Source organism: Muntiacus reevesi, chromosome 2 (assembly GCF_963930625.1).
Source record: "Muntiacus reevesi chromosome 2, mMunRee1.1, whole genome shotgun sequence".
NCBI classification, from domain to species: domain Eukaryota; kingdom Metazoa; phylum Chordata; class Mammalia; order Artiodactyla; family Cervidae; genus Muntiacus; species Muntiacus reevesi.
This window is the reverse complement of record NC_089250.1, coordinates 263,439,168-263,451,878: the sequence shown is the minus strand read 5'-3', so window position 1 is coordinate 263,451,878 and position 12,711 is coordinate 263,439,168. Positions and strand designations below refer to the sequence as shown.

Below are 12,711 nucleotides of genomic sequence, written 5' to 3'. Positions count from 1 at the left end.
GGCTACTCTTCATTGTGATACACTGGCTTCTCATTGTGGTGGCTTCTCTACTCCCGAGCATGGGCTCTGGGCAAGTAGACTTCAGTCGTTGCAGCTCGTGGTCTCTAGAGCACAGACTCAGTAGTTCTGATGCATGGCTTTAGTTGCTCAGTAGCAGGTGAAATCCTCCTGACCAGGGATCAAGCCCATGTACTGTGCTTTGGCACGCGGAATCCTATCCACTGAGCCACCAGGAAAGTCCTCTAAACAATGCTTAACTTGTAGGTAGACACTGGTTCATCATGGCCACCCCACACATGAGGTTTCCATATTTGAGTATGGGTAAATAAACAAGCGATGCATGTCACACTTTTTGAATATACAGACACACAACCATCAGCTCTGTGTTCACTAGCCCTGCAGACACACGTCCACCTGCTCTGTCCTCACTCGCCCTGACGCTGTGACTTTGGCAGCAGGCCTGTCACTGACACTGTGGTTGTTCTAGCTGCTAAGTCATGTGCACCTCTTTGGCGACCCCATAGACTGTACCCGCCAGGCTCCTCTATCCATGAGATTTCCCAGGCAAGAACACTCGAGTGGTTTGCCATTTCTTCTCCAGGAGATCTTCCTGAGCCAGAAATCAAACTGGGTCTCCTGAACGGGCAGGATGATTCTTTACCACGGTGCCACCAGGGAAGCCCATGTTGCTGATAATCACTTGTTCAAACCCATGCAATTTACAGCACCAACTGTGAACCCTAATGGAAGTTATGGAAGCTGGTTTTTTTTCATGTATCCATGTGGGTTCATCAATTGATAGAATGTACACCTCGGGTGTGGAAGGCTGAATATGAAGGAGGCCCTACACTTGTGGGCAGCAGGTCCCTAGGAAAACTCTGTACCTTCCCTCACTTCTGCTGTGAAACTAAAGCTACTATAAAAGATAAGCTTTAAGACAACTGAACTGCCCTGGCACCAACCCTAATCAGGCTCAAGGAAGATGGAGATTCTCCTTTGAAACTTCAAGTATCAAAAGGTAAAAAGAAGTAATAACAATCTAATAATTAAATTAGAATGCTAAAGAGGCCATTAGATCCTAGTAATTCAGTTACTACAATCATACAGGGTGACAGGGACGCTGAGGTCATAGCTAGCGTGCTTGATCCCTGTGTCCCTTTTGCTGAAAGAATCTCTGATCAGGGGCTGATGGAGAAGCCCCACCTTCCTTCCCACCATGAAGACCAGGTCCCCTGATGGGGGCAGAGATAGAGAAGGCGGAAAGAGGAGGTCCAGAGTCACCACACCCCTGGTCTTCCAATTCCACCTGGTCCTGCCCCATGGGGAAGACACTAAGGGGTCAGGGGAGAAAAGGAAATGCAGCCTTTGCATGTCCACATGGACCCTCTGGCACAGGCGGGGGACACGGAGGTTTCCTCACTCTCCTCCTACTTACAGATGCTCCAGTCCTGCCCCAGGGCTGAGAATGTTGCAACTGGATCCTCTTCTACAAAGAGAAATTGGCCTGGTATCAACACAGATCTCAACTGAATGAAATCTTGGAGTGGGGTATGTAAGAGAAGATCTTGGATGAGAGAGTTGGAAATTCAGAGTGGGACATGATTCAGCATCAATGACATGTAGTGTTGAAAGGGTTAGTCACTTGGTCGTGCCCGATCCTTAGCGACCTCCTGCCTGTAGCCTGCCAGGATCCTCTGTCCCAGGGGTTTGTAAAATGATATGTAACCACTTGACAAATTCTTGAGCTGTCTTAGGAGAAAACCTGCTTGAGGGCCTTTCCCTTCTACACTCCCCTCCTTGGCCACCAGAGAGCGGCAGAGCTCCTCCACAGTCGGGCGCCTCCACAGGGCAGCCCACCTCCTTCCCACTTAGCAGCTCCCACCGCCCAGCAGCCTCTGACCCTCAGCAAGCTACTCCGCCCACGGTCCTCCCCACTCTCCCAGTTCCCCACACTGGACTCTGTCAGCTCCTCCTCCCAGCCAGGCCCACCTGAAGGCCAGACTCCCCTCAGGTAGCTCTGCCTTCTCAGCCCCCTGTCCTTCTCTGCTGAGGGTCTGCTCACCCTTCACGTCTCAGGCAAAAGGTCCCTTTCTCATGGGTGCGTTCCATTATTCCCAGTCCAGCTGAGATTCCATGACAGACTCCCGATGCACCAGACCCTTCTCCTTCAGCGCATTCTTCGATTGTAATTCGCTCCTTATTTCCAGGATTTTCTCTGTGTGTCTGCCTCCCCATCACAAGTCAAGTATGTTCACCCACGACCGAAGTCTATCCTATTGTCTGGAGTCCAGGACACAACCCAGGACTGACATGTCACACATGCTCAATAAATACTCTTTAAATAGATAAGGGAATCTACATAACAGAAGCCAGACCCCCCCCCCCCAGTGTGACACCAAGGGGTCAGAGAATATCCCTTGTGGACACAGGGGCCCTGACATCAGAGTGGGGGGAGACCTGCAAGTGCCCACAGTTGCTCCAGGGCGGGACTCTATTCCTCCCGGAGTCAGGAGTGAGGACAGGGGCCTCTTATCTGTGAGGAGGCAGACCCTCTGCTCATTCCCAGATTATCACACCCACTCCCATCTCTACTCAGGAGAATCTTCTAGTCTCCCTGGAGGGCCTGGGCTGGCAGCTTCATTCCTTCTCCTTCTCTCGGAGACCTGACGTGGCTCAGACTCCTGATCCTCCATCCAAGGGAGTGACCACGGGGCGGGGGAGCCCCAGCGTGAACTCACAGGAATTGGCGAGGAGCTCCTCATCCTAAGGTCCCTGATCTGGGGGGACACCTGTGGTCCTTGGAGACATCTCAGTCCCCAAAGCATCCTGGGAAAGAAAGGGAACTTCCAGAGCAGCGTGGCACAGGGGAACCCAGCTTCTGCAGTTGCTCCATCTCAGGGGGACTGGGGTCCTGTGGGGGAGGTGGAGCTGCCCCAGGTCCCGGCGCTGTGGGGAGGCCGAGAGCAGACCACCGATGGGGACACAGAGAACTAGGGCGCAGCCCCAGTGCTGAGAGGTGGGGAAGGACAGGGCATTCTGGGGTCCAGCCCACAGGCCGCCACCCTCGCCCCAAAGCCCAGAGACTCCCCACCGACCCTTCCTTTGAAGCTTCAGGGACTGAGAGCCCCTCCTGAGCACACATCCACCTGGATGGACGGTTCTCCTGCCACTGAACAACGCCCATCCTCTCCCTGGGCTCACCCTGCGCTCGGATGGAGTCGGGAAGTCTGCGGACCCACAGTGACCTGCACCCTGGCTGAGAGCTCCTAGTCTGGAGGTCAGCGCCCCCCTCTGCCCAGGGCACAGAGCCGGCTCACACCCATTGGTTTTTGCACCCCTGTGCAGCCCCTAATATTGTCCCCAGGTCTGCTCATGACCTCCAGGGGGCTATATGGGGCCACACAGAAGATTAACAGGTGAACTTTGCTTTGGCTAAGGAGGTGGAGAAGGAGCCTGATTTCCATCCCTCCCTCTAAACAGAGGTCCCCACCTTTAAGGGCACCAGGGAACAGATTCATGGACGACAGTTGCAAAGTGGTGGGAATGATTTGGGGATAATTCAAGCGCATTACAACTACTGTGCACTTGTATCTATTATTATTACATCAACTCCACATCAGATCATCAGGCGTTAGACCCCAGCGGACCCCTCCTCTAACAGACCCTCAGGGCCCCTCCTGTGTGCCCACACTATGCTGCCCAACCTTCTAGGGGCCTATGGGCACCCATGCCAGCTCCCATCCCTGCCTGGAACCACCCATGAGAAAGATTACAGTGACCACAGAAAAATCAGCCAGGGTGGCAGAGGAGGCCCTATAATGGCAAGGAGGACCTGAACAGTTTCTGAACCAAGGCTCGGGCAACAGGCACAGAGATGGAGAGTCTCCTGGAACTTGACCCGAGGACCAGGGAGCCCACAGTCAGCCCACCCCCCAGCACCAGCTTCCTCTCTTCCCAGGACACACAGGAAAACTTTCCCTTCTCACCTGGGAACTGCAGCTCCTCCTGACACCTGCTTCTGGGTCTCTTTCCCTGGAGAAGGCAGTGGCAACCCACTCCAGTATTCTTGCCTGCAGAATCCTGTGGACGGAGGAGCCTGGGGGGCTGCTGCCCATAGGATCGCACAGGGTCGGACACAACTGAAGTGATATAGCCTGCATGCATGCATTGGAGAAGGAAATGGCAACCCACTCCAGTATTCTTGCCTGGAGAGTCCCAGGGATGGAGGAGCCTGGTGGGCTGCCATCTATGAGGTCGCAGAGAGTCAGATATGACTGAAGTGGCTTAGCAGCAGCAGCAACAGCAGTCCTAGAAAACAAACTCCAGGCTGGTGACAAGCTAAGGTGGAGGTCAGGTCCCTCTCCAGTCATCACTCATGTGACCCCATTCTCTCCTCCAGAGTCAGTGTGTTCTTCCTGCGGTGAGTAAAGCAATCTTCTCAGATATTTGAAAACAACAGGAAGACCCTGGGCACCCAGCTGGGTTTCTGTGAACGGGAACAATTACCAGCAAAATTTGGAAAGTTTGGATCTGTGCGTTGTGCTGAGAGATCCCAGATGAAAACACAGCAGAGGCCAACACTGGGGTGGGTGGGGCAGCCTCACCAGGGTCCTGGGGTCTCAGTCAGGCTGGACAAGCACGTGACCTGGGCGGCTGCTGAAACAGCATTTCTAAGGTGTCACCTGGGGGTTTACAGTCTTCATGAAGGTCCACAGGTGATTCCCAGGCACTGCGGGGATGACGTCCCTGTGACAAGAGTTCCTGACGCACCCCCTACCCCCAGGCTCCTGCTCTGAAGGGAAAAGCCAGAAGAAGATGAGGGAGGGCAGTCGGGGAGGCTGAGTGTGCATCTGATCCAGATCATGGGGGCCCCGGACCCGGACACCCCAAGGCTGTGATTTTCCAGACAAGGGTGTGTGTGTGTGCATGTGTGTGTATGTGTGTGTATGTAGGTGTATGTAGGTGTCTGTGTGTAGCTGTATGTGTAGGGATGTGTGTGTAGGGATGTGTGTGTGTGTGTGTGGTGTGTGTGGGTGGAGAATCACTGCTCTAGAAGGCAGAGGACTCAGCAGAGCTCAGGGAATAGAAACAGACAGAAGGGGAAGGGGGCGGGGCCACTAGGGAGGGAAGGCTGAGCGGGGAGGGAGTGGGAGGGGCCTGGGCAGAGGCCCCGCCCCCGGGCCACGTGACCCAGCCAAGTGCTCCTGCCCCGGGAGGAGGCCCAGCACAGAGCGGGAAGGACCGCAGCGCTCACACAGCGACTGCAGGGCCTGTGAGCGTTTCTGCACCGGAAGTTCTCCTCAGAGAGAGAGGGGCCAGCAGACAGCAGGCCCCATGGGGCCCCCGTCAGGCCCTGCAAACAGGAAGCATGTCCCCTGGAACAGGCTCCTCCTGGCAGGTGAGAGGGGACAGTTTTCAGGGAGTGGGCAGAGACTGGAGAACAAGAGACTGGCTGGTCTCTGGGGGAGACGGGGCTCTGAGAGGGGGCAGAGGACTTCTGTTCAGGCCTGAGGGCAGACGGCCGGGAGCAGGGAGGGTGGGGGCTCAGCCCCAGGGGACTCTCCATGAACTAGAGTTGGTGAGGGGCGGGAAGACCTCAAATGGTGTAGGTTTTGTGAGTTATTCTTCACTGAGCAGTAATTGTTGGAAACTGACGACAATAATAACATTTTATTGTGTCACCACAGAAAAAGACATATCCAGGACAGTAACCACTGTCCTTCCCCGCACCCTTAGAAACTGACAAACACCAGGCTGTGGGATTCCTGGGAACACTCCTTCCTTCATCCCCAGGTGTTAATACCTGCAGCCTGGTCCAGGCCCTGGGGTGTAACCAGGATCAGACAAGCCCCTGCCCTCACGGAGCCCTCACTCTGTGGGGAGGAAGACAGACAAGCAGAGAGATCTAGAATGTGCTGTCAGGCGCTGACAGGCGTCATGCAGGTACCAGACAGGGAAGGGTCAGCAAGTGAACACGGAGGGTCTTTACAGCAGCTGGTCGTTGTTGGGGGCAGCTCCCAAGAGGCCCCTGAGTGTGAGCAGGTGTGTGAGGGCAGTGAGGGAGTGAGCCGGGGGACAGCTGGGGAAACAGAGGAAATACAGAGCCCAGAGGGGCTGAAGTGATGGGGGTCATGCTGCTGACCTTGAACCAGGAGGACACACACATACACGTATATACACATACACACAAACACACACACACATACACACGCACGCATGCACACACACAGACACACAGACACAGATATACATACACACAGACACATACACACATGTACACACAGACACACACGCATACACACATATACACATACACACATATACACACACAGACACACACAGAGACACACACACAGACACACACACACATATACACATACACACAGATACACACACACCGATACAGAGACACACACACATACACACACATATACACATACACACATAGACACACACAGATACACACACACACACAGCCTCACACAATATAAAAACACACCCCAAGGCTGAGGAATGAAGAGACCTGCTCAGGACCCAGGGCACCATGTTCCCATCGCCACACACAGATCAGAATATTAACTGATTTTTCTCTCTTCCCTCCTAGTCTCACTCTTTTTTTTTTTTTTTTTTAACTAGTCTCACTCTTAACTTTCTGGCCCCTGCCCACCACTGCCTGCCTCAGTGTTGACATGGTGCTCCCCCTTGCTGCAGAAGGGACAGATGTTCTTCTACTTGCCCACAACGTGACAGAGAATAGTCTAGGCTATGCCTGGTACAGAGGAGAAAGGGTAGAAAACATCCAGTTAATTGCATCATACAGAGTAGACACTAATGTAACTACGAAAGGATCTGCACACAGCGGAAGAGAGACACTTTACCCCAATGGAACCCTGCTGATCCAGAACGTCACCCAGAAAGACACAGGATCCTACACGCTTCTCGTTACAAACGATGATTTACAGACAGAAAGACAAACTGGGCACCTCTGCATATACCGTGAGTGCTTCCTCTCTGACCTCGGGGTATTGGGTGGGAAAGTGAAAGTGAGAGTAGCTCGGTCGTGTCCAACTCTGTGACCCCATGGACTATACAGTCCATGAAATTCTCCAGGCCAGAATACTGGAGTGGGTACCCTTTCACTTCTCCAGTGGATCTTCCCAACTCAGGAATCAAACCCAGGTCTCCCACATTGTAGGCAGATTCTTTACCAGCTGAGCCACCAGGGAAGCCCAGGATAACTGGAGTGGGTAACCTATCCCTTCTCCAGCAGATCTTTCTGATCCAGGAATCGAACCAGGGTCTCCTGCATTGCAGGCAGATTCTTTACCAACTGAGCTATGGGTCGGAGTAAGTTCTGTTCACACACACAGGACTGACAGACCTGGATGGTGCCTGCATCCTCCTCTGCATGATGTCCAGTGTTGGGGTTTGAACATTTAGTGCAGGACCCACGCTGTGGAGACAAACTCCAAAGGGTCAGAAATGTTTTCCAGGAAGCCAGACTCTGCAGACACCCTGTGCAGGAAGGATGGTCTGATGGAGGGACTCAGCAGTGGGAGAGCACTCTCAGTCCAGTGCCCCGGGTCCCTCCCCGTGACCATGACCCTGAGGAAGACCCTTCAGGACTCAGGGAAGACCCTGGCCTGAGGGCCCCCAGGGATCCTCACAGAGAAACTCAGCCCCAGGAAGCCCTTCTCCAGACCCTGTCCCAGGGCTCCTGCCTCCAGTGACACTGAGGCAGGCTCCAAGCTGGTCGCCAGCCAGAGCTCAGCCCTGAGAGCCACAACCAGGCAGGGGGACAGCCTGGTCCTGCTCCTGAGACTCAGCATGGAGATCACAGGGGCACAAGGTCCCCAGGTGGTCAGTCAGTGCCCTGGGGCACTTAGAGACTCCAGAGAAGTCTCAGCATCCCCAGGGAGGAACGAAGGAAGGAAGACACTCCTAGAAGCTCCTCATCCCCGGGGTGCCACCCAGAGAGCTCTCTCCCGAGGCTGGTTGATGAAAACCAGGAGAGACGCCAGGTGGTCTCTGAATCCCTCCCTGTTCTGTCCACCACTAAACGCAACTGCACAGTCAACCCCCGAGGAAGCCTGTGCTTCTCCCAGACATAGAGCAGGTGGCCTCACACTCTCTGAGCTCAGCTCCCCATGCATTTGTCTTCGATACACAGACCTGCCTTATTCTTTAAGGGCTCAGTCTGGCTGAGAGGTGAGAGATGCCAATCCTGATTGAAGATGCTTTTAGAGAAGCCAAAGGTAGAAAAGGGGCAATGTTCTCTCTGTTATCTGCACAGCGGTGCTACCCACACCCGTCATCACCAGCAACAACTCCAACCCCTGGGAGCACGAGGACACTGTGGTGTTAACGTGTAGATTTGAGACTCAGGACATCTTCTACATGTATTCGATCAACAATCAGAGCCTCCACAACAGCACCAAGCTGGAACTGTGCAAGAGAAACAGGACTCTTACTGTGTTCAATGTGACAAGGAATGACATAGGACCCTATGTGTGTGAAGCCAGGAATCCAGAGAATATCATCCATGGTGACTCATTCAACCTGAATGGCCTCTGTGAGTAACCTCTGTTCCTACATGGCCCAGGCCTCCTGGCTGAATCTACAGTGCCGGAGGCCAGGCCGTACCCATCCCTCTCAGGTCCAAGAGCAAGGACCCTCACCCTGGGACACCCAGGCTGGCCATGACTTCCTGTCCCAGGCAAGCCCAGGCAGGCCCACCTTGAATCAAGACTAGGAGGGGATGGACTGCTCTGTCTTGAGAGGCTCAGGGTCACCAGCCTGTGATGGAAGAAACAGGTTAATGTCTCAGACTCAGGATGAGTGAACATGAGAGGTAATGGTTGAGACTTTCTACAACAAGGCTGTGATCCAGACAGAAGGACGCTGTGGCCCTAATACAGACCAGGAATTTCCCTTCCCTCTGATTGCACCACGTGTGGCTTTGTGCTCTTTGCTTCAGATGGCCCAGACACCCCACCACTTCCCCTCAGACTCCTGTTACCATCCAGAGGCAAACCTCAGCCTCTCCCACCACACAGCCTCTAACCCCAGCCACAACGTGTCCCTGGCTTATCACCGGGAGGCCCCCACAATCCATTCAGGAACTCTTTATCCCCAACATCACTGCAGATAAGAGTCGATCCTGTAACTGCCTTGTCCATAACTTTGTCACTGATCCCAGTAAAACCACAGCCAAGGCTATCACAGTCTCTGGTAAGTGGCCCCTGGCCCATCAGTACCAAGTTTTGTGGTAGAGCCTGTAGGTTTTCAGAAAAGAATCTGAAAGAAGTTACCTCCCAACTTCCCAGAAGTTACAAGCAAATTCCAAATCAGCCCCTGAACCCTCCCACTACATCTCAGCAGACCCTTCTTCCTCCTGCTGTCTGATTTCTCCTGGCAGACCTTGGGTCCAGCCTGGAATGTGGGGAGGGGATTCTCTCAGCCCCTGACAGCCTCATGTAGGGGGAGATAGGAAACAAAGAAGGGGCCCCAGGGTCGAGTGCCTTTTGTTGTTGCAATGGATATTAATCTCCTATCAGATGTGATTTGCTATGTGCTCGGTCGCTCAGTTGTGTCCTACTCTTTGCGACCCCATGGACTGTAGCCCACCAGCCTCCTCTGTCCATGGAATTTTCCAGGCAAGAATACCGAAATGAATTGCCATTCCCTTCTCCAGGGGATCTTTCCCAACCCAAGGATCAAACCCGGGTCTCCTGAATTGCAGGCAGATTCTTTACTGTCTGAGCCATTAGGGAAGCCCAGTTGTATGAACTCCGTTGGTTTATTTAAGCACCATGAGTCTCAGACGTATGTACACACAGCAAGGATGACACCCCCTCTGTCATGGGGAGACAAGGATCAGAACAGATGGACCTAAAAGATTTTCCCACAGTGCCAGCCACACAGAATGAACTGGAAACAGTCGGCTAATATTATTATTACTCATCAGGTGTTGAGCAGACCTTCCCTCTAAGACTGGCAGTAGGGATGGGAAGGAAAAACAAGGGGAGGGGGCATAATGTAAGAGGAAAGAGTCCTTAACAGGAACATGAATAGGACATGGAGCTGGCTACAGTGAGAGAATGTCGAGTTAGAGGAAGTCCGAGGTTTCAAATGTGATTAAAAAAAGAGAGAGAGAGATGCATTCGCCTGCAGCAGGAGAGTTGGGAAGACACTGTGATGACAAAACACACGACCACACACAGACCTCAACGCGTTTCCTTCCTCCCTAACCAGGCCCTCTCCCCCATAGGACTTCTTGCGGTTTTTCTGGTCAGGTGAACTCAGGCCTTCGTCTCCCCCTTTATCTTCTGCTTTCAGGCCAAGAAAACAGCCCAGCCCTCAATAACGAGATCATTATCGCCATCATGACTGGGATCCTGGTTAGGTTGACACTGGTGACCACTCTGGGGTGTTTTGTTTTCCTCAAGATGACTAGAAGGTACAAATGGAAATGCCCGATGCTAATCCTGTCCCCCAGGCTGACGCCAAGCCAGGAAGAAAGACACCCTATCCTTGGATTCCGGACCTGGCTTTCCACAGCCTCCCCACTACCCCCAAAGACATTCCCTCTCATCCACCAGCCCCTTCTTCACCAGATGCTGACCTGGGGTGGCTTCCCAACATCTGTAAATTAGACACACTTAACTCCCCACTGTCTCCCCACTTTCCCTGGTGGCTCAGTGGTAAAGAATCTGCCTGCAATGCAGAAGATGTGGGTTTAATCCCTGGGTCAGGAAGATACCCTGGAGAAGGAAATGGCAACCCACTCCAGTATTCTTGCCTGGAGAACCCCATAGACAGAGAAGCCTGGAGGGCCACAGTCCACGAGATCGCAAAGAGTTGGACGCGACTGTGCATCTGACCACATACGTACACACTCCCTGTTTAGAAAAGGGAACCTTCCTTGTTCCCTGTTTTGACACCAAAGCTGTGACCTCCTCCTGCCTCCTGCAGCCCTCAAAAATAATCTTGACCTTTCCTAGAGCCAGTGGACAGAATGACCTCAGAGAGCAGCAGCCTCCAGCAGCCACCCTGGGTGAGTGTCTTCTCAGCCCACGAGCAGCTGGGACACCCTGTTCCTATCCTCATCTCTGCTCCAGCCAGCCACCGCCCTGGGGCTTCATCACAGGGGATCCGCACTGATTGGCCTGCTAGATGTATGAGTTCTGAGTCATTGGTCACCTCACTGGACCCTAAATGCCCAGAAGGTCCCTCCCTGGGTGATGCCCCTTCTCCCATGGTTCTCTGGAAGCTGAGGACCCCCAACCTCTCCTGGGAGGATGGGCTAAACTTCCTCACACCTGTGGTGCTAACTGCTGTCTCTGCTCCTAGGACATGGTCCTCTGGCAGCTGTCTCCCCGGTAAGCACATCCTTTCCTTGTCTCTTCTCCCTGTGGTCCCAGCTGTGCAGACTCAGGGCAGTGGGACTGTCCAACACTTCACAGCACAGACACCCTTCACTCCAACATGAACCCCATCCTGGTCAGGACTGGGACTCACTTCATGGGCAGGACACCCCCACACCCTGCGCTGAGCCTGCCTGGTCCCTTCACAATTAACCCTGGAGTCCAGCCAGGAATAGAGTGGGCACTAGGAGCTTCAGACAAGGGTCTCGAGCTATTGAGGGTGGGGCATGCAGCCCAGATGGGGACTGAAGTGAGGGCTTCAGGCTTGGAGGTGACTGCTTGGGAGGCAGGGCTGGTCACTTCTGAGGAGAAATGACTCTCCCCCTGCCCTCCTGATGCCCACTTTCTCCCCTGCCCAGGCCTCCCTACTCAGCCCCAGGCCAATTGTTCCCCTCTATGAGGTGAGTGTTGGGGATGAATGTCTGATCCTGCACTTCTAAGGGCACGTTCTTGAGGTCCAGGAAACAGCAGCAAAAATGGGAAAATGGATGAAGAGGAGCGATGCATCTGGGGCCAGAAAGCCTTCAGCACAGCCAGGCCTCCCACAAAGCACCTCTGTGGACCCCGGGCCAGGGAGATTCTGGGACCTGTTCTGAGAAGTTTATAGGGGCTCAAAGCCCTCTTCTTTCTTTACAGGAATTACTCTATCCCAACACAGATATCTACTGCCAGATCCACCCCGAAGTAGATGTGGTTTCTTAGTTTGCTCCAGGAACTTCCCCCTAAGGGCTGCGGAGACCGCAGAGACCGCCTGCCTGAGACCCAGAGTCTGAGTGAGGTCAGAAACCTGAAGCAGAGAAACAGCTGTGACCCCTGAAGATACTGGGGGACCTGGACTCAGCCTTAGTGTCCCTCCTGGCCTTCTGGAGGCCCTGACAGGCTGCTCTGAGCCCTGGATGGATGAAGACAAGGACTTCCATCCCCTGAGGAACTGAGGGCTTCCAAGGGAAGTGGCTGGGCCTGTGACCCGCTGTGGACCACCTGAGAGGTCTGAATAAAGAGGGCTTTCCTCTCGTTTGCTCTTTTTGTGCACATGGGCTCCTCCCACCTAAAACTAACCCAGGTTCCACAGCAGTGGGACAAACTGTCTCCTCCTCAATGTGGCCCTCGGGCCTCCTCTCACCTGGGCCTCATCTGCAGCCCCCTCCACACACCTGAAGAACGGAGGTCACCTGGGAAAGGTGAGCTTCCCATGTAAGTTCACATGGGTCAGTTTAGCCACATTCACCCAAACATAAGTGGTCTGTGCACTAAGGCACAGAGCCCAGATTTCAGGAGGATGTTC

At 53.8% G+C, this 12,711-nt stretch overlaps 1 protein-coding gene across 3 annotated transcripts; it reads left to right on the top strand.

Annotated features, from left to right (window-relative positions):
• Positions 1-5,229: 5,229 nt before the first annotated feature.
• Positions 5,230-12,392, top strand: LOC136161391 (carcinoembryonic antigen-related cell adhesion molecule 7-like). Of its 3 annotated transcripts, none has more exons than XM_065926220.1 (8): positions 5,230-5,398; positions 6,637-6,996; positions 8,294-8,572; positions 10,339-10,459; positions 11,004-11,056; positions 11,353-11,381; positions 11,786-11,827; positions 12,085-12,392. In XM_065926220.1, exons 1-8 carry the CDS (start codon positions 5,335-5,337, stop codon positions 12,112-12,114), a joined length of 978 nt encoding a protein of 325 aa, XP_065782292.1. In that variant the 5' UTR covers positions 5,230-5,334; the 3' UTR covers positions 12,115-12,392. The 3 variants fall into 3 exon arrangements, with proteins under 3 accessions (XP_065782292.1, XP_065782291.1, XP_065782293.1); XM_065926219.1 differs by having other exon boundaries at positions 12,063-12,392; XM_065926221.1 differs by lacking the exon at positions 11,786-11,827 and having other exon boundaries at positions 12,063-12,392.
• The last annotated feature ends 319 nt before the right edge of the window (positions 12,393-12,711 follow it).

What these genes read in the sequence shown, in the direction of transcription:
- LOC136161391 (XM_065926219.1), top strand. Translation starts at nt 5,335, where the DNA reads ATGGGGCCCCCGTCAGGCCCTGCAAACAGGAAGCATGTCCCCTGGAAC. An exon ending in TGGGCACCTCTGCATATACC is followed by an intron (nt 6,997 to 8,293) that starts GTGAGTGCTTCC and finishes TTATCTGCACAG; the next exon opens with CGGTGCTACCCACACCCGTC. An exon ending in CTCTGGCAGCTGTCTCCCCG is followed by an intron (nt 11,382 to 11,785) that starts GTAAGCACATCC and finishes TCCCCTGCCCAG; the next exon opens with GCCTCCCTACTCAGCCCCAG.